This window comes from Capricornis sumatraensis, chromosome 12, assembly GCF_032405125.1.
Source record: "Capricornis sumatraensis isolate serow.1 chromosome 12, serow.2, whole genome shotgun sequence".
Taxonomy (NCBI): Eukaryota; Metazoa; Chordata; class Mammalia; order Artiodactyla; family Bovidae; genus Capricornis; species Capricornis sumatraensis.
The window spans coordinates 87,085,588-87,111,944 of NC_091080.1; the positions used below are offsets into that span (position 1 = coordinate 87,085,588).

The 26,357-nt window shown below is 42.5% G+C and overlaps 1 protein-coding gene across 1 annotated transcript in view; it reads right to left on the bottom strand.

Annotated features, from left to right (window-relative positions):
- Positions 1-2,593: 2,593 nt before the first annotated feature.
- The window catches only part of CCDC168 (coiled-coil domain containing 168), a 34,012-nt gene continuing 10,248 nt past the window's right edge, over positions 2,594-26,357 (bottom strand). Inside the window, exons 4-7 of the mRNA XM_068984377.1 lie at positions 8,666-26,351; positions 5,651-8,488; positions 3,342-5,083; positions 2,594-3,236 (exon numbers count right to left, since the gene is read on the bottom strand). Of these exons, the coding sequence (XP_068840478.1) occupies positions 2,594-3,236; positions 3,342-5,083; positions 5,651-8,488; positions 8,666-26,351 (22,909 nt within the window). The remainder of the gene's footprint in view (positions 3,237-3,341; positions 5,084-5,650; positions 8,489-8,665; positions 26,352-26,357) is intronic.

The following is a 26,357-nucleotide window of genomic DNA, read 5'->3' on the forward strand; positions in this document are numbered from 1 at the left end:
TTCAGGGTTGATTTCCTTTAGGATTGACTGGTTTGATCTCCTTGCAGTTCAAGGGACTCTCAAGAGTATTCTCCAGCATCACAGTTCAAAAGCATCAATTTCTTCGGTGCTCAGCCTTCTCTATGGTCCAGCTCTCACACCCATACATGACTACTGGAAAAACCATGGCTTTGACTATACGGACCTTTGTTGGCAAAGTAATGTCTCTGCCTTTTAATATGCTGTCTGGGTTTGTCCTAGCTTTTCTTCCGAGGAGCAAGTGTCTTTTAATTTCAAGGCTGCAGTCACCTGCAGGCTGGTGGACTATAGTCCATAGGGTTGCAAAAAATAGGACACGACTGAAGCAACTTAGCATGCATCTAACATGTAACTGTGTAACAGCCCTGTGTATGTGTGTGTGTGTGTGTGAAGTGGCTTCAGTCATGTCTGACTCTTTGCGACCCTATGGACTGTAGCCCGCCAGGCTCCCCTGTCCATGCAATTCTCCAGGCAAGAATAGTGGAGTGGGTTGCCATGCCTTCCTCCAGGGGGTCTTCCCGACCCAGGGATCGAATCCACGTCTCTTATGTCTCCTGCATTGGCAGGCGGGTTCTTTACCACCAGCACCATCTGGGAAGCCCCGTAACAGCCCTAGAGAACATGTAACCATAGAACGGCCCTATATGGAAGATAAACATATGATAGGCACATAGCAGTAACAGCTCTAGTTTGCACTGCCAACAAGTGACAGGCAATCTTCTTTTTTTAAATTTTATTTATTTTTTGTTGCAGGGTGCTTGCTCTGTGACAGGGTGCTGGTCTCTGCCTTACATCAGTGTGAATCAGCCACAGGCTTACGTATGTCCCCCATCTCTTGAACGACTCTTTCAGCTCCCACCCCAGACAGTATTCTGAAACATACTTTACTCTAAACCGCATGCTGTGTAATCTACTTAAAGACCTTTAAAGGAACAAGTAGGAATTCAGAGTTAAATAATTTCAGTCTGAAATGGGGACACTATCAGCCGAATGCAAGCTATGGGAAACTCTATACAACCAACAACCTGGTTTCTTCGATTTGAAAAAAATGTCAGAAAAAAAACAAAAAAACAAGGGAATGGGAACCATATGAATATGACATTCATGAGAACTGGAAATCATCTGACTAAATATTTGATACCAAGTAATTTCTGTTGCTTCTTAGATAGGAGATGGTTGTTTAAAACAATCTCTCTAGTAGAGATTTGTAAAATGATAAAAATTATATATCTGTGACTTGCTTCAGAACACTAATGGAGAAGCAGAGGAGGCAGTTATGACTAGAGGTTAAAATTTTAGGGCTGAGTGAGGGGCACACAGAAGTCCGTTATACTGTTGTCCTTTCTGTGCATATGTTCAAAATTCTCTACAATCAAAAGAAACAAAATATTCGACTTGACTGTCAAACCCGACAGACCTGACTCACAGAAGATGCCAAGACCAGTATACTGATGACAGAATCTAGTCTGTGGCTGTAGGTGTGTGTTTTGGGGAGTTAATGCCTTGTTATTGTTAAATATCAAGAAGTGAAATAATTTCATTGTTTTTATTACTAAAAAAGTTCTGTGTAAGTTGTACAAAATTAGATACTTTCCTTGGTTTAAAAAAAAAATTGAAATGTTTTATAATTTTCTATCAAGCACGCCCAAATATTCCACACACAGCAAATAATGCATTTCAAAGAGATCAAGGAGCATTTATAATAGGGGGAGGAGCATTGTTATTCCTAGCATGAATATAATGGGGATGAGTAAAATAAAATGATCAACATTATGGAATTTTTGAGGCAAAAAAAGATTTTTTTTTCCCCAAGTGAGACCAATATTTTACTAACATACTAGAAATAAGCCAGCACAAAGTACATTCAAAAAAATTCACATGGTGCTAAAAATCCCACCACCACCCCACCCTCAGCCTCACAGATCTGGGCTTTCCCAGCAGCCCCTGGGCAGACTTGGCTTTTCCGGGCCTCCTCTAAGAGCCTGGGGGTGGGGTCTGAGGTCCTCAGGTGTGTTGATGCCCCAGCTATGGCAGGTGGTGAGCAGGTCATGGAGATGCTGCAGGTTCTGCTCGCCACTGGGGATGGCGACAAAGTCATCAGAGGAACCTGGGTCCTCAGGAAAGTATTTTTACTCCTGTAGCTTGTGACACATAACGTTGTTCAGCCCTCGCTGCTCCCTGAAACTGTCTCCCTCTAGTATCTACGTCCCCCTGCCTTTCAGATTGTTCTTTCTCAACCTCATTGATGGGCTACACTTCTTCCAAGTCACCCTGCAGTCACTGGGGTGGGGTGGGGTGGGAAGGGGGCTTTGGCATCTGGGGGCTTCTCCTCTGGGGGCTTATAAGGAGATGGCAGAAACTAAGGAGAGCTCTCCTGCACAGCTAGACCAAACCCAAATTCATTCGCTTTCCCAACACGCCCTTCCAGAACAATAGATTCAAATCTACTGTAGGATGTCAGTTTAGAAAACACTCCATCAGGAAGCCATTTGACTGAATACGATTTTATTTTGCAAAGAATATCATCTTAGTAACCAGCTGTCCTCTGGAGGTGAATCTTGAAATGCTAACATTTTTAATGAAGTAAGCTGAAGGACTCTAACAGTGATTCCAACAACTTTTTGGATGAGTTCCATATGCTGTAAGAAGTTGAAATCTTGGCCACCAGGGGAACTCTGAAGTTTGTCTTCCTTAAAGTTTTGGGGGGAATAGTCCAGCGAATGGTTTGGGGTATAATCTCCAGCGAGTCTGCTGGTATACAGGCATAAAAAAATGGCTGGTTTTGTTTTTTTTCAGAATGGAAGCTGATATCCTCTTGATGAGGTTTTGCTGATGATTTGTATTTACTTGGGAAATAATCCGGTCTTTCTGATTCATAAGCCCTCACATCCTTCCTTCTTGTGTGTTTCTCTTTACTCTTTGTATAACTGTTATCACATTCCCAAGGCATGCTGTTCTTTCTAAAGAAGTCCAATTTGGCCTTCCTTCTTTCTCTGCTTTCTGAATGCCTGTGAGGTTTGCCTTGGCTTTTTGCAAGATGTAATTTAATATTGGATTCTGTTAAGGGAACTAAAGAATTTTTCCCGCTTACTGTAGTCTGTGAAAGCATCTCCCCATTGAAAGAAATGGAAGAGGATACAGATGGAACCTCAACGGTATTTAAGGAGCTGTGACACCACAGGTCAGGGGGCTGCATTTTGGAGGACCACCCACATTTCCTGCTTTTGCGGCATTCATGAGATGATGGCGTCATTTTGGAGGACGATCTATGTTTCCTGCTTCTGTGGGATTCATAAGAAGGTGGTGTAATACGGGAGGAGGACCTGTGCATCCTGCTTTTATGGGATTCGTAAGAACGGGGTGTCACAACTGACGAATGTTGTCGATGACCTCGAAGATGATGGGAAGCCAAATCTTCACTGTAAAGTGGTTTCAAACCCATTTTGGCTTTCTTCTTCTTGTAGAGATTTTCCACAGGTATGCCTTTCTGTAATTCAAATAGAATAGTCTCCGCTTCCTGCCTTAAATAAGGGGTGGCATCTAAAAAGATACAGTCTTCACTCTCATGTACATCATGAGCTGAGCATTCCTGCAAGTTATCTGAATTCTCAATATCTGTCTGACTGTCAGTAAAATCTTCAGAATTCTGAATTGAATGGGAACCGCCTGCATCCTGAGCCTTTTTCTGAATCATTAAATCAACAGATTCATATGTACTTGTTTCTTGAAACCATACATGACATTGTTTATCTTTTTCTGGAGTCACATGAGATTTTAACTTAGAAAGAGCCATGGTATCTTTCTGCACTGTGCTGTGTTGATCAGGGTCAGGGGCACACACCTGGGTAGGTGCCAAGAAATTTCTGACTAATGATGAGTTTTCATGGAAACTTTGTTTTTTGAAAGGGATATGTTCGAATGGTTGTGTATTAATGGAATGACTGCCACTTTCCCCACTGCTATCTACTTTTTTACATATTGCAACTGTCTGTAATTTCAGACTATGTTTGGGAAATACAATTCGGTTAGGGAACATCCTTGCAACTGGAGAACCCAGGAGAAAACGGAGGTCTTTGTATTGTAAATCAAGATCTATTTGATGAAGAGAGTCTTCCTCAAAAAGTAACAAAACTCTGTTTCTTCGTTTTGGTACTTTGACCGCAGAATGAACACATTTAGATAAAGGTTTCCGTCCATCCTGAGCATTGGCCATTGTGTAAGAGTCCCTTACAATTCTGGGAAAGGCTTTCATTTGAATCTCCAGTGTCTTCTTAGAAAAGTGTATGAGGAGTTTGTTTTTCTCTCCTACTGAGCAGTTCTGGAGAGTATGAGGCAATGTTTTCTCTCTAGCGGAAGTCAGTGAAGGTGCTCCACTTTCTAGCACTTGCATCCGCTTTAACTTTTTAATGTTCACTGCCTCTTCACTACCTCTTGAAACATTAACAATCAGGGACTTCATACAATTGACAGGAAGTGAGTCTTTTTCGGATTTGTGTTTTAGGTTAAATTCTATAGTGTCAATCCCTTCCAGAGGCAAAAAGAACATTTGTTTATGTCTTGGATAGAGCTTCCAACTGTTATGTTTTGAAACAGCCAATTTTTGATAAAAGCTGAACCTTTGGAAGGATTGTTTTACCACCTCTGGTATTAAATTCAGTCTTATTTCAGGTGCTTTTGATTCTAAATGATTTGTGAGCTTAACTTTTTCTTTGCAAGTAAAATTTTCTAAAATAGGTTTTGGCTGCAATTCAGGATGCATTGTCATGGATAGTGTACTTGGACCCCTTGTGAGACGTTGTGACTTCCAATCAACAGGTTTATTGTCTTTTGCTTTTTCAAGGTTTTTAGGAAAAAACGTGTTTTGAATTATGTTTTTTATCTGGGATTCAAGAACATTTTTAATTGCTTCACAAAGAGGAATCATAATTCCTGCACTTGGACTATATCCCACTGGTTTTCCTTCATTACCTTTAGCTTGTGGTTGAATAGGCACAACTCCTAGAGAAGTTTCTTGTTGCTGGACCTTTTGCATGGCTGTGTCCTGTACAAGTTCACTCTGATCCCTATGATCAAGTGGCGAGGCACACCCCGTGATATCAATGAGTTGAGTCTCATCTTGTGGTTCTTCTACCCTTGGAGGAGAACTGTTCATATTTAGGGTGCTTTTCATGTGAGTTTCCACATTTTCCTTTGGATCTTCAGACATGGTTAGACACCCTGTAGCAGTTTCAGTGGGATTTGGTGCCTTTTCTTGTTCAGCCATAAGCAAGTCAGGTTCTTTTATGATCCTTTCTGCATTTTCTTTTGGATCAGACATGATTAGACATGCTGTAGGAGTTTCAGTGGGTTTTGGTGCCTTTTCTAGCTGGATCATAAGCAAGTCTGTTCCTTTTACGATCTTTTCCACATTTTCCTTTGGATCTTCAGACATGATTAGACACCCTCTAGCAGTTTCAGTGGGTTTTGGTGCCTTTTCTTGTTCAACCATAATAAGTGAGTCAGGTTCTGTTATGATCCATTCCACACTTTCCTTTGTATCTTCAGACATGACTAGACACTCTCTAGGTTTTTTAATGGGTTTTGGTGCCTTTTCTTGTTCAACTGTAAGCAAGTCAGGTTCTTTTATGATCCTTTCTGCGTTTTCTTTTGGATCTTTAGACATGATTAGACACTCTGTGGGTGTTTCAGTGGGTTTTGGTGCCTTTTCTTGTTTGATCATGAGCACGTCAGGTTCTTTTATGATCCTAGAGATATCCTGGCCTGGAACAACCCTTTCGTTTGTTTGTGGAGCTAAATTTTTATTTATTTCTCTGCTGAGGTTTGCTTCTGATTTGGTGTTAGGAAGTTTGCGCATTTGTTGGTTTACCATGAAGGGCTGGGAATCCTGTGGAATTGTGTTTGTAAAATTCTGGTTCCCTTCTTTCACAATGCTTGAACTGTCCCTCTTCATAGTTCCACTAGTATTTGGTGATTTCTTCTGGAATTCTGAAATACGGGTTCTCTTTGCACTTTCTAGGTTTGTCTGAGATTTTACTGGGTCTTTAGTCTGAGATGGACTCATTGTGGAAATAGAAAGACTTCTGATAAATATTTCTGAGGCATCTCCTCTTCTCAAAGCTATTTTCTTTGATTTGTTAAAGTTATACTCTAATTTCTTTCGATTGCTTGGAGTACCTCGTCCCGTGTTGCCTAGAATCTGTGAAATTGGATGTTTTTGGATTTTCATATTTGAATGTTTGGGGCCCATTTCTCTTTTCAAGTCTGCTATTGTTAATCTGCTTTTCTGGCCTCCTAATTTGGGAGAAAGAGGAATATAGGCATAAAATGAATCCAGAGCATGTTTTTGAAGCATTTTTTGTAGTTGAATGTTATGTTTTGCACTGGACACTTCTCGTCCCTTTTTCTGTTTTTGCTTGATTGGGCATCTGTTTGCCATGGGAGTAATTACCTGAGTCTTAATCGGAGGCTCCTCTGCCTTTAGAGATGCCGTGTTCAGGTTTACGGTATTGCTTGTGTCCATTTTTATTGTCTCCTCCTCCAGATTAACAATGGTGTGTTTGTGCATTTCTATTCTGTCCTCTTCTAGACAGACAGCTATGTTTGTATCTATTTTTAATATCCCTTCTTTCATTTCTAACTTTTTTTGCTCCAGATTTCCAGTAGAGCCAGTGTCAGTTTCGTCTTTTCCCCCCGCATCTCCAGACTGAAGTGGAAAAGTCCAGGAGGAAGCAGACTTCTGAAGCGCTTCTAGACTCTGTGCCTCTTTATCTGGAACAAGCAATGTCTGCTCCTTTTTCCTTCTTTGGGCGTCAAACTCTGTCATACCCATTCGTATTCCCGGGAGCGTTTGTATTCCAGGGCATACTGTAGTTTGTTTGCGCACATCTATTTCCAATGATGTCCTTTGCTTTACATGTTGCAGTGGAATTTTCAGAGAAAGACTAGAATCCACTCTGGTCTTTTGTCCACTCCCAGACTGCAGCACCACTTGCTTTTTCATGACAATTTCTTGATCTGCATTTTGGAGTGCATCTGACTCTGTGAGATTCATTTCCTCAAGGGGTTCCTTTATCTGTGGTGCTAACACATTGGGAGGGGACATTTCCTTTGTTTTTCCATTGTTTTGTCTATCTTCTTCTGGCTTATCCAGTTTACATAGATCTGTAGATGCTGGAGATGCTTGTGATAAATCTTCTTGTTGGTGGTGGACATCTTGCTTGGAAGCAGAAAATCCTTCTGAACTGACAGGGGAGCCGAGTGTGGCATATATTTCCTTGGATAATTTCCTTGGCAGTGAAACCAGAATGTGAGGACTTATCTTATGGTTTAAGTTATTCATTATTTCTGTTTCTTTCTTCAGACTTTCAATTTTAGTGAGATCCATCATGGGGAAGGAAAGAATTGTAGCCAAAGTTTCTGGTTTGTATTTTTCTTGCTGAGCCTCTGACCCTGCAAAGAAACATTCTAGCCTTTTCCCACTTTTTATAGTACCATACCCTGTGACATAAAAGTCCTCCGGCTGTGAATTTGAAAGTAACCGACTCACATCTCCTTCAGATTTGACTTGTAGAGGTTCCCTCCTTTGCTGTACACTGATCACAAAGTTTGATGTCCACTGTTGCATGGCGTCTTCTAGCACTGAGCATTCTGCATTTTTAACAATTTCCCTCTCACCAGCAGCTGATTCTCTCATTGCTGTTTTCTGGGTATCTGATGTTTCCTGGAGATGTTGCTGTGAACCAGAGGATCCTGTGATTTCTGGTGTGTCTTTGTCTGTTTTGCTCTCTAAATCTAAATAAAGAGGTGCAGAAGGGATAGAAAGAAAAGTCCTTGTCAGGACCATACTTGGTTCATCTTTATCTTTGTGTACTTTTTCCCCTGGCTCTTTAACAACATTCAACACAAATTTCTTTGCACTAAGGACATCTGGAATTGGTGAAATCGCTGATTTTTTGTGATGGGTCCGTAGCCTCATATCTACATTTTTCACATCAAGCTTCTTTTCTTTCTCTGACATGCATTGTTTTCTTTTTATTACATCACCGCTGATTCCCTTTGTATCTGTTCTCTTCTTTGCATCTGATAATGCTGAAATCATTCGTGGAAGTAGAGAGGGTTTCTTAATTCCAAGCTTTCCTTCATCTACTTGTGTGCCTTTGTCCAATTTCAGTTTAGCTGGAGGTGTGGCAAGATAAATATTTCTTACCATCTTACCAGGTGGTTTACCTTGAGTTTCCTGTTTCTTTTGCTCTGTCCCTCCAAGGTTCAGATACAATTCTGATCTGTGGAGTGTATATGAAGAAGGCGATTTCTTGGACTTCAAAATTATATATTTGGTGTGCATCACACCTCTCCTATCTACTGATTTTTCTCTGTCCCTCTCTTCTTTCTCAGGAATACGTTGTTCCTCATTTTGAACATCTTTCCTGGAATCACCACTAATTGAATATGTATGTATCATTTGCCCTGCCTTTGATATTCTCCCCAAAGCAGACCTTCTATGTGCTAGCATTTCCTCATCAACTTGTACTTCTTTATCCAGCTTGAGGGCAGGGATAGATGGTGATGAAATAGAAAAGTTGGTCAGGTTTTGACCATCTTTTGTGCTATCATCCCTAATTGAATATGTATGTGATGTTTCCTCTGCATATGAAATTCTCCCCAAAACAGGCCGTCTAAGTGCTAGCATTTCATCATTGACTTGTACTTCTTTATCCAGCTTGAGGGCAGAGAGATACGGTGATGAAGCAGAAAATGTGGTCAGGTTTTGACCATCTTTTGTGGTATCACCATGAATTGAACCCCTATGTACTATTTCCCCTGCAAATGAAATTCTCCCCAAGCCAGACCTTCTACACGCTAGCGTTTCGTCATCGACTTGAACTTCTTTATCCAATTTGTGGGCAGAAAAAGATGGCAACAAAGCAGAAAATTTGGTCAACTTTTGGTCATTTTTTGTGATATCACCACTAATTGAATCTGTATGTGCTATTTCCCCTACATATGAGAGTCTTCCCAAGGCAGACCTTCTACGTGCTAGCGTTTCGTCGTCGACGTGAACTTCTTTATCCAATTTGTGGGCAGGAAGAGACAGTGATGAAGCAGAAAATTTGGTCAAGTTTTGGTCACTTTTTGTGATATCACCACTAATTGAATCTGTATGTCCTCTTTCCCCTGCATATGACAGTCTTCCCAAGACAGACCTTCTATGTGCTAGCTTTTCGTCATCAACTTGTACGTCTTTATCCAGTTGGAAGGTGGGGAGAAGTGGTGATGAAGGAGAAATTTTGGTCGGGTTTTGAGCATCTTTCATGGTATTACCACTAATTGTCTCTGCATGTACTTCTTCTCTTGCATACGACATTCTCCCCAGAGCAGATTCTCGACATGCTAGCATTTCATCATTGACTTGGACTTCTATATCCAACTTGAGGGCAGGGAGAAATGGCGATGAAGTAGAAGATTTGGTCAGGTTTTGAGCCTCTTCTGTGGTATCGCCGCTAGTTGTGTCTGTATATAATTTCCCTCCAAATGATACTCTCTGCAAAATAGACCTTGTACATACTAGCGTTTCATCATCCACTTGTACTGCTTTATCCAATTTGAGGGCAGAGAGAGATGGGGATGAAGTAGAAAATTTGGTCAGAACCATACCTGGTTCATCTTTACTTTCCTGCATCTCCTTTCGTTGATGTTTGGGAGACACAAAGTTTCTTCTTTCTACTCTGTCCTCTTTCTTGTTCCGGGGCAAATATTTTTCTTTGTGGGGACTAATGACAGTATCACTTGCCATTGACTCTACATGTATCACTTCCTCAGGACTTGGTGATTTCTGGAAGTTTACTGGGGGCAAAGAGGATCTCGGTAGCATTGACATGCCCTCTTCTCTTATGCTGGTGTTTTCATCAAGGCGAAGAGAAGAAGAGAGAGAAGCACAGGTCTCAGTGTGCACGGCATCACCTGGCTCCTGTTTATCTTCCCAAACCTTCCCTTTAGTTTTCCCCTGAAGGTCAGTTAGGTTGTGTGTAAGTACAATAGGTGATTCTGCTTGTGGGGGAGGCAATTTTGTGATTCTTATCACGTACCTCTCTCCTTCTGGTGTATCAGATTTAAGATATGGTAGAGTCAGTAAAGAAGTACAGATGTTTTTCAGTCTTGTAGCTAGTTCACTGTCCTCTCTCTGTACCATTTTCTTTTGCTTTTTCATTTTGCACTGTGATTCTTTGGTATCACATCTGTGTGAAAGTGGTAATTCTGTTGCCTTTTGATGCACAGATATTGGAAGCACTCTGTCTTCATTATCTGTTTTGAGTCTAACTTTGTTTTTTAACAAATAACCATCAAATGACTTAGCATCTGCTTTTGTGTTTAGGTGGAGTGGATCAAAAATCTTCAGTGGTGGAAAACAGGATTGCGTTATTCTTTCTGCATCTTTCCTTTCATTTCTGCTAGTGTCTTGTCTCAGGGAAGATAGAGAAGGTAAGGAGGCACGAGTTTCCCTCAGAACCATTCCCAGCTCACCATTGCCATCCTGCATTTCCTTCCCTCGCTCTTTGACATGCAAAGGCAGTCTGTTTCTACTGAGTAAATGTGTAAGCGGGGGTGTTTGGGCTTCCACAGCTGTGATTTTGGGGTGTTTTCTATCTTTCTCGTCTTTTCTTTTCACTCTGATCTCTGTCTCTGTATACGACACACGTCCGTTAGCTCTTACTGTTATATTACACGAGCTAATACCTTGACTGAAATCTGCATGCCTGATTTTCCCTGCAGCCGATGACTCAAGGAGCTGAAAGGGTGGAGAGAATCCCGTGACTGCAGGCGAGTGTTTGTCTTCTTTGATTCCTGCATCCAGTCCACGGTCTGCTGGAGAAGGCAAGGCGGGAGGGGCTTTTTTTGGAGTCACACCAGGCTCTCCTGTTCGCCCCCGCCCCTGTTCTGCGCTCTCCTCCGCACTTGCGCGCGTTTCCTTTCTCCTGCTCAGAGCATCGTGCTTGGCGACACCGAACACATGACAGAGGGATGACGTCTTTGCCTTGAAGTCTGAGCCACTGGCATGCACCGCGCCTCTCACAACTGTTGCGTGTGCTCTGTTCCTTTCTGTTGGTGGCGGATATTGTCTTTCTTTCTTTCTATCAGTTGACTTTAGAGGTGCTTTCTGCACTGAAGGCCGTGAGGCTTGGATCTTGAGATGTGGCCCAGAGTGCCTTAGGACTCCTGGACCACCTTTGCCTTCTTTTATCGTGTCAGATTTAAGATGAGTTGAAGTGACAAAAGGGCAGATTTTGCTCAGAATCACAACTGTGTCCCTTCTCCCTTTCTGCTCCCGTTTCACTTGCTCCTTAATGTTCACTTGCAGTTTCTTTGCTTCGAGCACACTGAAAAGCGGGGATTTCCTTACCTTCAGAGATAAGGACTTGGGATGCATTGGGTCCCTCACAAAAATATTTGCTTTATCCTTTTCTTCCCACGTCACGTATTTTGTTCTTTTTGAATCGCTTGAGATCTCACTCAGAGGTGACACTGTATCTTTTAACTCCTGCGCATCTGATGACTTCCTGCGCCATAACGGCGGAAGACAGGATTTGAGAGCTCCTTGGTTCTCCTTCTCGCCTTTGATTGATGTAAACTGAGGTAGACAAAGTCCGGTCAGGACCTCATCTAGTTCGCTTTTTCTTTCCTGTGCATGACCCAGGTTTTCTCGTCTGTTTGTTGGTTTATCTCTAGTCTGGGGGCTGTGGCTCCCAGGGTTACTGGGAACGTGTGGAAGTGGGAACTCATTTGCCTTGGAACTTGTTTCTTTGGAGTGCCTCATATAATTCACATTGGCTGTTTCTCCTTGATCCTCTCCTTTCTGGGGCATAAAGTCCTTTGCTGCTTGTACATCACTTATGATACCTATCTCAGTTGACTCTCGATTTGCTTTTTTCACTACATCTGATGATTTCTGGTGGGGTAGTTCTGAACAAGAATATCTTGTTACTTTAGCTCTGTCATCTGCTTCTATTATTCTTGTGTTCAAGTTAAAAGAAGTGGCAGGTCTGGAAGTACAGATGAAAATCACACTTGGTTCACCTTGAATTCTATGTATCTTTTTCTTTTGCTCCTTGACGTCCAGCTGGATTTTCTGTGATAGTGTTGAATTCTTTTTCTTCGAAAGGACGACTTCTTCCATATTAACTCTCTCCTCTTCTTCCTGGATTGCATGTTCTTTAGCTTGTTTTACCCTGTTTGAGATATCACCAGGAACAGACTTTTCATATGGTACGTTTCCCATATCTGCTGACTCCTGGAGTTTGGGCTGTAGAAAACAGGATCTTGTTTTTCTTAGCAAGACTGCTTCTCCTCCCCATCTTGTGTCCACTTCAGAGTAAGGTGGAGAAGAGATGCAAACACAGGACTGTCTCTGAATCCCGACTTGTTTACCTTTATCTTGCTGCACCTTTTCCTCTTTTTCTTTGATGTTCAACTGCAGTTCCTGGGCAACTGGAGACTGGTTCACCTCCAGAGGCATTCTTTGGGGATGCCTTATCTCTTTCAAAGCCGTGTCCACTCTATCTTCATTTTCCTGTGACATATATTTTGATCTTGCTACATTGCTTAAAATATCATCAGCTGGCTCCTTACACGCTATCACTGCATCTGACAGTTCCTGGAGGGTCAGTGATGGAGGGCAGAACCATGATACCGTTTGCGATGCCGCTTCTTTTGCTCCAGGACCCTGCTCCAGGTGAGAAGATGGAATGGAGGCATGGGGCTTATTCAGAACTACATTTCCGTCTCTCTCATCTTCCTGTATCATTTCCTCTCGCTCTCTATTGTCCCACTGCGGTTCGTTTGCATGCGGTGTGTGTGTGAAAAGTTTTTTCTTCCTTTTAAAAGTGGCCCTTTGGCAGCCCCTTTTATCTTCCTCATATACCATATTGTCTCCGTCTTCCCTCTCTCGCTGTGGGCAGCGTTTTGATTGTATTATGTCGCTGAAACTCTCTCTATTAATTGACTCTGCAAATGACGCTTTCCTGGTATTTGATGTTGCCTGGAGCTTTAGTGGTGGAAGGCAGTTCTGTGGTATTCTTGACGAATCTCTTCCGCCTTTTGTTCTTAAATTCAAATCAAGAGGTGACAGAGATGGTACAGAAGCAAACAAGTTTGTCAGCTTCACACCTGACATACCTTTGCCTACCTGCCCCTCGCTCTCTTGCTTTATAATGTTCAACTGCCCTGGCAATTCCTTTTCACTGAGCATGTGTGATCGTGATGGTTTCTTTGCCTTCAAGGTAATGTTGGGATCCACTGTTCCTTTCTCATCGACTCCCTTTATTCTAATCTTCTCCTTTCTCTGCGATATAAGTTGTTTAATTCGTTTTACATTATTTGAGGTAATCTCATCAGCTGTCTTTAGATTCAGTTTGAGAGAAGAGATGGACTCATACACATCTGTCACAACCAAATCAGGTTTAACCTTTCTATGGTTCAAATTTACCGTTTTCTCTTTTATCTTCCTCGGCAGTTCTGGTCTGTTGCCTGGACCACCACAGTCAGTGGTATTACATATGTTTGAAAATATCAATTTCTCCCAAGTCCTTTGGGTGGATACCATGTCTTTCTCAACTTCTTGTTTTAGGTCATTCTTCTGTCTTTTATTTTCAGGCAAAGGAGGCATATGGATAGAAAGAGAATGTGAAAAAAATCCAGGTAGACACACCTCTTTTCGTAGTTTTTTTCGACGTGCTTTACGTAAGTGCACCTTCTTTCTAACACTTAGCTTGGGGGAGCTAAATTTTGTTATTGAATCAATTATCTGCTCCCCATATAAAAATTTCTTTCCTTTTATCAGTGAGACATTCTGATATTTTGCAGTTTCACTGGATGATTCTAAAGGTGGCCTTGTATTTTGTCTCGTCATTTGCGTTGGAGGAGCTGAGGGTACAGTCCATGCCAGGCCACACTCACGTTGAGTATTTAGTTGTTCTTTAGAAATCAAGTCTAATCCTTTTGTCCTGCTCGACACATTACCTACTTCGGATAATGCTTCTTTCGTCTGAGGCGTTAAATGCGGCAGGAGCCAGGGATTGTTTTGAGGGTAAGATGTATGCTCAGAGGGAATTCTCAGGGAGGGAAAATTCTCAGAGGGAATCAGTAGGTGCTGCTGCTTTTGTTCCACGCTGGGTAAGTTCTGTCCTTTTTCACTTTTTTGTGTATATCCAAAAATAACATCCATTCCTTTTAATACTTCCTTAGCCTGTGGAGTTGAATATTCGGAATGCATCTTACTTGTGTCATCAAACTTTACTTCTTGCACTGAGATATTAGTTTGGTGGAGACCTGCTTGGGGGTGAGATGCGGACTTTTGAAGGGTCTCAGGCATCCATTTCTCTTGCTGGCCTCCTTTTCCTGTAATATGTGAACCAAGTCCTTCTGTACTTGGAGTATACTCCACAGTGCTAACTACTTCTTCCGATACTGTCTTTTCATACGGCATCTTACTTTGAAATAATATATCTCTTGAAGGATCAGAAGCAAGATTTGGCCAAATACGTTGTACGCGTTCTGGTTGCTCTTCTGTTCCTGCACCAGGCAAACCAATTCCTTCTGTGTTTGAACTGTGGTGCCTTGGACTATCGACTTCCTTTGCTGCCTTCATTACTCCTGGCAATTTAATCTGAAATATATTCATTATAGAATGAGAAAGAGATGTTGGGAGAGCCTTGCGTGTACTTTCCTGTTGATGTCCTTTTCTTCTTCCTGAGCACGGACGTTGATCCACTGGAGTATCTACTGTGTTTGATGCTTTCTGGACCACTGGACTCAAAACCGCTGAACTCATTCCTTTGGCTGACATTTCTTTCTTTCGCCTTTCAATATGGAGTTGATACAATATGCAAGAGGAAATGAATTCCAGAAGATTTCCTTTCTTCTGGTTAGAACTGTTTCGCTGCTCTGTCCTCCCTTTTTCGGAACAGTTTATTTTCTGTTCATTTGATGTTAATAGAAGGTTCGTTAACTTTGGCATCTCGGTTTCCCATAGATTGACGTCTGAAACAACAGGGATGCTAACTTTTTCTTTCCGTGTTGCATTTCCTGCCTCTCTCACATGAAGTTCCCCACTGGGGCAAGATGCTGAATCCAGGAGACGTTCCGGAATGGGATCTGGTTTCACGTCTCCGATCTCCACTGCAGGTGTATATTGCCGGGCTTCTGCGTTTGCACAAAGAAATGTCTGTCCTTTTGAACCTTGTAAGGTATCAGTTTCTCTTAAGCCATCTCTTGCCAGTTGATTTGGAATGGTATTTTCCAAATGAGAGGTTTCCGTAATGGAGTACAAAGTAGGCTTCACCAGTGTCCTTGAATTACTTCCTTCTTTCAGCAGATCCTGTTCCTTGCAAGTCTTCTCTTGAGAAGCGTCTGACTCTGGAAGACACATATTCTGTCCTTTTGAACTTAAAGAAATATCTGTTTTCTCAGATACTTCCGTCCTCTGCGGAGTCGACACTGGAGGTTGGGCCTTGTCTCTGTCTCTCGCCTTTACTCCCAGGGCGATGAGGCGCTGGCGCTGTGTGTGCACTCTCACTCTTGAGATGTCAAATGTGGTGGAGCAGCTTGCTCTCTTTGGTGAAGGTTGAGCAGGATGTGCTTCTCTTTTCAAATTTACTATGTATTTGACATGGGTGGGGCTCTTCTTCAGTTGCTGTCTCATCACGAATCGATATCTACACTGTGGGAAGAGGTCCAGCGAAGCAATTTGGCCATTTTCTTCTTGCTTTCTGATACACTGTCTCAGGGTTTTCCTACTTCTGGATTTGGCACTCTTAGCAAGAGACTGTGAAAATGCTATTTGTCTTGGGTTCAGAGATTTCTCCGGCCTTGGTGGCTTGCCTTTCTCCCTTTCTGCTTCCATCAACTCTTGAATTTGAGGTGGAATAGACTCAGGGTCACAGATAGTTTTCAGAGAGAAGTCTACCTCAATTTTATCTTGCTGGAACCCTGGTTTCTGCTTCTTGGTGTTAAACCTTGTCTCCTTTTCATGGTTTCGGGTTCCATGCCCTGCTGTATTATACATCAGGGAAACAAATGGTTTCTTTGCCTTTGATTTTACCTGTTCAGTAGGCACAGTGCTTTCTACACCTGCTGCTTTCGCATTAGCTTGATGGTTTATGATTTGGGGGTATGGAGGTGTATAAGCATAAGCAGAGTTCTGGATGTTTCCTGAGACACATAGTTCTTGCTGTTTCTTTTGTAGAAACTCAAGTGACTGGGTATATTGTGAAGGTGTTCCAGACAAGACCTGTTGTTCACACTCTTTTTCCTCCATACCTTTTGCTTTCTTTAGGGCATTTCTCTTTTCAGAAGATTCTTCATAGTTACTCGAGGTGTTAGGTGACTGCTCCATTTTTGTATGTGGTGGAATAGATGGAGAAGCATCTGTAGATTTTAGGTCTGTGTTTAACACAGCTTTCTCTCTGTGTGTGTCTATCTCCTGTTCTTTGTTAATGCTTAAAGCAGCAGGATCTGTGGCATTAAGTGACTGTAAAACCACTCTGTCTTCGACAGGCAGCTGAGTGTGTGTTGGCTGTACAGGATTAAACCCTGATATTCTGTCTGCCTCTGTTTGGAATCTGCTTTGCCTTCTAATGTTGGAGGTATCCACTTCGAAGTAAGTGGCATTTGTATACATATCAGTTGCATTTTTACCTGAGTGCATCTCTTTCATTTTGGTTTCTACCTTGGATCTAAATTTCATCCTCTGTTTTGTGGCAGATTGCCTACTGATTTTAAATAGCTGTGAAATGAGTGGCTCCTTTTTTTTCATCACCGAACATTTGCATTTTGGTATGATTTTCTCTTGCACTGTGTTTATCTGGCTTTCAGAGTCAGATAAAACCGGCATGAATAAATCGAAAGGCCCCAGGAGAACTGTGGCTAAGTTTTTGTCCAGCTCTGCCTTTTTTTCTGTAACAAAATCACCTAGATTTTTGTGAAGTGTTCCATGGTTATCCAGACTGTTCCTCACTGCTGTATCAAATGAGAGTTTATCAGTCACTAACATGGTTGGTGGACTCTTAGCTCCCTCACTGGCATGGAATAATGTCTCTCTCGCACCTTCATTCCATCGCTTCTCTCTTGCCTTGGTCTTCAGTTTGTGGCTTTTCTCTCTATGGTTTCCGGTAAGACACCTCGTGCTAAGCTCCTGTAAAGCTGGTAGTGTCCCTGCCTCCAGAGCTGCCTGCTTGGGACTCATTGTGCTTTTCTTGCCTACAGCCTCTGCTGTATGACTCTGGATCTCAGGCTCAGATGAATCAAGGCTGGAGAAACCTAAAGGCTTTAAGACTGTTCCCAGTAAGTCACTCTGACTCCTTGCCTTTTTCTTAAAAATAGGATTATCTCGTTTCCTCCTAGGATTTCCATCCCAGACACCACTGCAATGTAAGGAACCAGTCTCTGATTTCCTAGCTTCTGGAAATGGGGTCTTTAGATCTGCCATGTGTCGGATTTCCTCTTGAGTGTGAAGAACTTTCTTCAGTGTTTGGACTCGAATTAAAGTCATCACGCTTTTAGAGACAGGCTTTAAAATAGTTTTTCTAATGTGTCCTTCTTGCCTCATGTTTTGTGCCGCACAAGACAGATCCCAAGTACTTCTACCTTCTGAACTATCCAGTTTAGGTTTTGATTTGCAAGGGCCAAGATTTTTCACATGATGAGAAGTGAAATGGAGATGTTGGCTCTCGTGTGGAACTGATTCTGCTGATATTTCTGGGACGTTTTCCTTTTCCTTCTCATGTGGCACACTCACTCCCCCTGTGTTGCTGGATCTGCTTTGTGTATCAATCAAATTGGCCTCCCATGCTTCCCCAACACTCAGTGATTTCTCTAGCTCTGGGCAGGTGTGGTTGTGTGTTTGTACTCTTGGTTGATCTGTCCCTGTTGTGAGTGTGCTATCAATTTCAATATCTATCTTGTTATCCGTTGAAACAGGTGTGAGAGATGAAAATGCATCAGCTATACATTTATGTTCTTGCCTGTCTTTTATCACAGACTTTAAATAGCATTCCTGTTTCTTTTCACAGTACTGATGACCATGCTCAGTGATATTAAGCACCTGTGAAAAAAGAGGCCTCTTTGTCTTCATGGTTATATATCTGGGACCCATAAGATCTTTCCGTTCTGGAAATTTTAGTGCTTTTTTCTGCCTTCTAGATTCAGACAAAACAGACGTTGTGGATATTGTTAGTAAATCTCTTTGCAACTCTTTATGTTTCTTGACAATAGAAGCACCCACTTTCCTTCTATAGCTTTCAATAGGTGAATCTCCAAGCGCTGAGATCCCTGACTTGGGAAGTGGGATATTTTGATCAGCTGCGTATTTTGTTACTTTTTGAGTTTTTATGTCTTTCTCTTCTCCAGGTTGTAGGGGAGCTGGACTGGAAACATCCAGCCTCCTTGTGGGATTCCCAGCAGATGGAGTCCTACACCCTGCCTCATCACTTAAAAGACCATTGACCATCGCTTTCTCTCTTTTTACACATGAAATCTTTTCACTTTTTCTATGCAGTATGTTTGTATATGGTGGGATGTTCTTCTTCACCTTTTCAGTTTGAAATGGAATTATCAGAGGAGAGCAGGTAGACTCCAGTGTATTTTCTGAAACTAGTGTTTGTTGCTGCATGTCTTGCTCTGTAATAAGCATATTTTCATCTTTTCTACTTTCTGTTTTGAATGCAACTTCCTTGCCCTCTCTTTCATTTTGCCGTCCTGACTGAGATGTGGTGCCCAAGGCGCTGCACCTTTTACACACTCTTTTCCTGTCTTCTGGTTTTAGCTGTATAATACTGACTTCGACTAGGTCTTTCTTGGCTTTCCGTTTTTTATGTGTTTTGGTGGCAGGTGAAACAGGTGTAGCTGCAAAAGAAGTATTCATAAATTTTTTTGACATACTCTGAGATAACTCTTTGGCCATGTTATCAAAGGTGTAGACCAGTTCCTTTCCATGGCTGGGGGCACTGGGACTAGCGGTATTAGTTGTCTTCAAAACTGACGCCATCTGAGCTTCCCCATTTTGAGACATAGGGATCAGTGCTACATTTCTCAACCCTTTAATTTCAGATGAATCCGGCCTGGAGATACCGAAAGACTGTAGGGCTCTGCCTTGTAAATCCGTTTGTAATTCTTTCTTTCCCTCTGGACTAGAACTAGCAGATTCCTTTGCTGGGTCTGTCTCAGGCAGGAGGTCACTTGGTACTTTAACAGCTAAAGAGTCGCCGAGTGATTTCTCTGTCGCTGGAGATAAAATCCTTGACCTCTGTGTTTTTGTCCTTTTTGGTGCCTTCTCAGATGGAAGTGAATTCAAAATAGAGGAAGACACAGAACGCAACACACTTTGTGCAAAAAACGTGTGTTGTTGCAGCTCCTCCGCTATGGTTAGTGATTCCGGGATTTTTCCCCTTGCTGAATACTTCCGTTTGAGATCGGATTTCACACAGCGAGCCTCCTTAATATGGTGAGCACTGGAAGTGAGGTGCTGGAAATTCCGAGGCGTTGCTTCTCCACCGTGGCCTTTGAGTTCCTTCCTGGCCTTTTCCCTCTCGGCCCTAGAACGGGGACACGAGGCTCCCCCTCCATCTGGCCAGTGCCCTTGCCGCTGTAGCTCAGGATGGAACCTCGTCTTCCCCGGCATGTCTGTCTCTACTTTGGTTCTCTTATGCACCTTCATGTCCAGTGAAACCGACATGGGAGAGGAAGTGGCCTTCGACGTGGCGACTGTCAGTGGCTGACCTTGTTTCCTCATGGTTTTGAACTTGCCTTCAAATTGCCTACCACGGCGTGGCACACCACATTTTGTGACATTAAATGTCTTGGAAATCGGTGTCTTCTTTGCCTTCAAAGTGATACATTTGGGCCTCATTTTATTTATCTTGTCTGTAAGTTCTGAGTGGTTTCTCTCTCTTTTCGACACAGGTAAAGCAAGTGTGGCTGCCTCCCAGAACTCCAGCATTGCTGCCAGCAATTCTTGGGCTCCTCCTTCCTTCCTCTCTGCAGTAATATCTTCTAGCGCCGCAGAGGATTTTATCTCAATCAAAAACTCAACGATCTGTGATCGCAGGGCTTTCGAAGGGAGGGTTTTCAGACAGCCATTCCCAGGGATGTTAAATATCTGTGACACTGGTGCCTTTCTTGCCTTCATAACAACACACTTGGGACTCATTTTACTTTTTAAGGCTCTACATGTATATGTCTTTCTCCCCTGTTTAGGGTCAAGGGGATCAGGTGTGGCAGTAGCTGAAGACTCAGGGACAGGTGCTTGTAGATCTGTTTTAAACTCTGACCTTTCCTCTTTACCATGATCATCCAGCTCTCCCATGCGGCTCTCATCACTTGGGGCGTCACATTTCATTGTATCAATTACAACTTGACCGGTTAGTGATTCGTTTGACTTTAGAAGAGGAAGGTTTGAACTCGCTGACCACACTGTGCCGCTTTGTGTCTGCTGGCTGCTCTTTGGCTGTGTTGCCTGCGCTGGATCTGGTGTGCGCTGGGGGATGTCCTGTTTGGCAAAAAACAGAGTTTCCCCACATCCTTTGTTTCCCGGTGTGTGAAGCTCAAGCTCCTTCGTCTGGTCTGAACAAAGTATGAAATGTTGGCTGTGCTGTGGAATTACTTTTAGTAACATCTCCTGTTCACTTTCTTCATCTTGAAGATCACCTTCTTCGGGGTCATCTGGAGTCACATTCCCTTCGTGTGGGGGTATATTTTGCATTAGTTGTTCGGAACTGAGTCTTTTTTCTCCTAACATGTCTTTTTCCCCTTCTCGGTCACTATATCTATTAATGGCAGAGATGATGTTCAGGAGGGAGTCCCTGCCCTCTGCCATTTTTGTACCCTGACCTACCTGTCCCATTTTGGTGCTCAAGTTATACCCCAATTCTTTCCTACGATTTTGTCTAGCACCACCCTTGATATTGAGCATGTGTGAAATGGGTGGTTTCTTTGCTTTTAAAATTCCACATTTGGGATTCATCAAGATTTTCATGTCTGAATATTGTTTGAAGTTTCTCTTGCCTTTGGATAGGGATAAAGCAGCCATGCAGAAATCTAAAGTCACTTTCTCTTCCTTTTCAGTTCCACCAGCTTGTTCCTTTTGATGGTTTGCCTCAGATGGAACACCACCTTCTCTTGCAGAAAATATTTTTTCATCAAACTTTGCTTCTGCTGACGTTGGAGGAAAAAATCTAGCATCGCTCTCTAGCTTTCTCAGTTGAAATGGATCCGATGTTGGGCATGAAGCAGAGCTCAAAATACTCTCTGCAAAATGTGTTTGTGGTTGTACATGGATATTTATGCTTCCTGTTCGTTTCTGCCCCTCATCTGATTTGATAAGGTCATGATCCTGCTCCTGATATGTGCTGAATATGAAGCCTTGGCCACTCTCTGGAACTGGTAAATCTTGTTCCCCTGCCCCCTTCTTCTTCCTGTCTTTCACACTGTTAGGTAAAGTACTCATATCCACAGAAGCTGGGCAACATACTTTTCTTTCATTGGGTGATTTCTCTTGCATTTGCGTATGATCAAGCCTTGTTATCCTTTGGGTATCTGTCTCCACATTTAATCTGATGCTCATTTTGGTGTTGGGCCAAACAGGCACCCTGGAGAGAATGACAGGTGAACACATATCTCCTGTGTTTTTATTTTGCTGTAAACCCTTCATTTGAAAATTGCATTGCAATGCCTTTCTCTGCCTGCCAGGGAGCATACACAGAGTGGATAGGTTTTGTTCTCTCATAGCTCTGTATCTACAACTCACTGTTGTTTGCTTTCTTGCTAATTTTAGTGTGTTTTTCTTTCTTTGAGATTTAGAAACGAAAGTGTCAACAGAACCAGAGGACTGCAAGAAGGTCACTTGCAAACTTTCTGGTAACGCTGAATTTTTATCCACAGAATAAGAACGTCGTTCCCTTGTAAGATTTCCACCAGAGGCTACGCCACACTCTGTTGGAATGTTCAAAAGTTTCACAGGTGTTGAGTTCCCTGCCTCGGGAGGTAGAACCTCCAGACTCGCAGGGGCTGTTAGGTCATCTTCTGGTTTCTTGGTCTTCAGGAGTTCCTTAGCTTCTCGAGGACCCATCTGGACTTCAGTCTGCAAAGCAGCTTGTTTGAAGCATGTTTGGTGCTGTGTATCTTGCTCCTGTGTTAAACAGTGCAGGCCTGCATCTGGTTCAGCAAGGTGAGTCTCCTTTCCTCGACATCCATTGATCCAGAGGTACTGGGTATGCTGCGGAGCTGTTATTAGCAAAGTCTTTTGCTCCTTTTCCTCTACATCTTGTCCTTTTTCATCTCTGTCACAGAGTGCATTTCTCTCATCAAAAAAATCAACATACAGTGGTCTCTCTTCAACGGCTAGACCCCGGAGCTTTGGTTGAACATGGGAGAAGCTCTCTATCGCTCCTGGTAACCTGCTATGCACAGGAGAGTAAAGGGTGTTTAGAAATTCATATTCCAGTCCACTAGCTTGGCCGATCTTTTTGAACTTGGCCTTAAAGTCAGATTCCAGTTTCTTTCTTTGATGACCCGTGATATCACACATGTGTGAAATGGATGGCTTCCATGCCTTCATAGGTACAGACTTGGAGTTCACTCTACATTCTCTGTGTGAAAATCTTACTCTAGTTTTCTTCACTTTAGAATGAGATAAGACAGGCATGTGGCAATTAAAAGTCTCTGGGAAAACTGCTGGTAAATCTTCGGGTCGTTCCGCCTTCATTGCTGCAAAACAGTAACCTGTTTCCCTGGTATCACTTCCATCATCTGGTACATCACTTTCTCTTGTTTGGTTTAAAGGGTCTCCAATCAGTGATTTTTCTGATGTGGGAGCAGATATCTCAGAATCATCTTCAGTGCATCTTAAATCTGTGGGTGCTATCAGGCTTTTCTCCATATTCTCAACATGAACTGGCCCTGTTGTGGCCATGTGAATAGGCTCTGCCATGACTTCTGCAAATGTGATTGGTTGTTGCATTTCTTTCATGGATTTGAGCTCTTTCTCTGGATCTTCATCCAATCTGAGGTTCCAGAGATCCTCAAGGACTGCTTCTGGTGAAGCTTCCTGGTCCCCACTCACTTCCTCCTGCAACCGAGCTGCTTCTAGTGTGTTTCCAGAGTCACTTCCTTTATTAATGATATCTAAATAGTCTTCTTCTCTTTCAGCTTCTGATGTCTCTTGTTTTAGCTCGGTATGACCGTGATTCCCTATGTTTAATCTGCTGTGCATTCTAACATGGGGCAAAATAGACAGACAAGGGTCAGTAACATTCAGAAGCATATCTGCCATGGATTTATCTTGAAGTATGCATTTAATCATGATTTTGAAATTGCTTCTTAATCTTCTTCTGCGACATTTTGGTGGCTTTTTTACTTTCGTAATCACACATTTGAAACCAAGTACATTTGTGGTTCCTGATTTTTTTTTTCTGATTTTCTTCCTTTCCAAATTTGATAAAGGAGCCATATGCCTATGGAAAGACCCCAGGGCAACTTCAGGTAAAACTCCTTCTAAGTCCTGCTTTTCTTCTGCAGTCTGAGCATCCAGGAACTTCTCAGGGCTTCCACCCAAAGGGATACCACATTCTGTTGATTCAGTCAAAACTGGCAAGCTCTCGAACACGGTGAGAGGATGCACTGGGTCTGCAGTTTCCCTGCCTGTAGGTCTGTCTGTGCTTTGCTTCACCTCAACTTGAAATGGATCCATCACGGGGTGTGGGTTAGTCTGCACAGTTGTCTCTGTAGAGAGAGTTTGTGGGTAAACATCGAGGTCTTTATTTTGAGTGGTTCGACCTTTTGAACTATTCTGTCCTGGTTCCAGTTGGACATACGTGGGCTTCTGCTGTAGTCGTAGGCTGAACCTGAAACCTGGCGTTAGCTGCCAAGCTGCTTCTTGTGGAGCCTGTTGTTCTTCCTCTCTGTTGTCTTCTTGTGGTTTTTTAACTAGACACTTCTTCTCAAAGGAAAAATATATTTTCCTGTCATCTGGTAATTCGTCTGGCTTTACTGCAGAAAACCTAAGTCCTATTTCTGATGTATCCATCTTGGTTTTTAATCCACTCTGGATTTTCATACAAGGTGGTAAAGAAAGGGCAGTGTGAGTGGCCTCATGAAACGCAGGAGGTATTCGTTCATCTTGCATATTGTTAATGTTGCTTCTAGTGTTGCTTTCGAGTTCCTCACTTCTGCTTATGTCATCTTCCATCACGTGAACTCTTAATGCATTCTTTTCCTTCTCAGTTACATCCTCTGGCCTCTCCTGAATTTCTACAACTGCTGGTTGTCCACTGCTTTTATGCTTTTCGGTTCCTAGGGGAATGAACAAGTTGACGTCAGAAGACTCCAGAACAATTTCAAGAAGATCTTTTCTGTCTGTATTCCCCTGTGAGAAGCATCTTTGCATTTCTGATATACTCGTTGGTAACTCCTCTCTGCTTGAAAGGGCAGGATTTGAATTCTCTGAACCTCGTAGGTCCTCCCATGTTTTCATGTTTCTGTCTGACTCCATCTGGGGAGAGGAAACACATTTCTGCAAAGGTTCTGATATGGCTTCTTCTAAAGGTGTCTCTTGCCTTGCTACAGGCAGGTCAGATGTTGTTTCGCTATTTGGGGCACAAGACTCTCCAATATCCATTTCCTTTGGATCGTCAAGAGACTCTTTATTCATCCTGTTTGTTTCTATTAATGAAGGACAAGGTACTTTCTGTTGATAAGTATTGACCATGAAAGACTGTTCTAGCTGAGATGGAATTTCTTGTGAAATGTTTTCTAGTTCTTTATTGTTTCTGCCATTCTGCTCTTCATTTTCAGTACTCCCCATGGTTCCTTCTTCCTCAACAGACCCTATGTAATTAACTTTCTCTGCACATAGTGACTGATCTGGTTTCGGCAGAAAATCTCTACATTCTGTTAAACGTGGAGTGAATTTTGCTTGTCTTTTCCTGTAATACTTCCTAATATAAGGAGGGACAAGCTTGAAAGCATACGTAAAATGCAACGCTATACCTGATACACCTTTTCTTTGATGTAACTCTTTCTTCTTAGTTTTATGCTCATATCTTAACTGGCTGCACTCTGAAGTGTGACATGCTGTGGTCTGAAGTATCTGTGAAACTGGTGTTTTCTTTGACTTCTGAGGCAGATCTTTGAGGCTAAGTTCACTTTTACCACGTGAGGTTTTTCTTCTGTTTTTCTGCCTGGTCATGAGAGGCAGTGAGCCATATGAAGGAGACTGGTTTAATGTTGAGGAAGCAATTTGTTTCTGGCCTTCACTCTTAACATGCTCTTGTTGTGGCATCACTTTATCAACTGAATTTGGGCTCAGAGGTAAAACCAGATGTCTGGCATCCTTTAAAATAGTGTCTTGCACTGGGATAGAATATTTAATCTTGTTTGACTCTTCAGACCAGACAGAATCCTGGGCCTCATCTGAGTGTTTTGTATCAGACGCTAGGCCCTTGACTGGATCTTGAGTCTCAGCAGACTGTGGAACTTGGACCAGATGTTGGCACCCATCCATGTCTGCAGTCTGGAAGGAGTCTTGGGTGCTGCTAGTGAGTGGTTCCCTCACCAAATCTTGAGGCAGAGCAAAGTATCTGGCCTCACTCTCAGGCTGCCTGTTGACTGATGACTGATTGTTAAAAAATTGGTGGGCTTGACCAATAAATTGGGCTTTGGAAAATCCTTGATTCTGAGTAGCCTTTTGTTTGGAAAAAGAAGCTTGTGCTTGGGGAGAAAGGTCCATTGTAGCAGAAGGTTGATTCTGAATCAAGGGCTCTAGAGAGGTTGGGGACCGAGAGGTAGTTTTATTCTCTAACGTGGCTTTGGATTTTGGAGGGCTTTGATTTCTCACATTTTCTTCCAGAAGTCTGACTTGGTCTCTAGAAAGAAATAGATGGGCAGGAGGGCATGGTGCCACATCTAGATCTTCACTTTCTATAATGATTCTCGAAGTTCTTGAAAAGTTAAAGTCAGAAGAAAACGTCCTGTTTTTGCTTCTGTTACTTTTCATTATGGAAAATAATTTCTTTGATGAAAACTGTATTGTTTCGCATTCATTTTTAGGGCACCCGCTACACCTTAGCAAAATTTCCTGTACTTCCGAATGAAATAGTGACAAAGATGATGAGCTAGTCCCATCTGAAGATGTCATATGACTTTCGCTAAAGTGACTTACTTGAAATCTACTTTCACTGGTACTTTCCCGTGGTGGTTCATCTGGTGGTGGAACGCTGTCTTCAAAGTACTCTTCATTTCCTTCAGATGTAATTGATGAAGCATTTGTTCTCTCTGAATAGTTATCAACTCTGAAA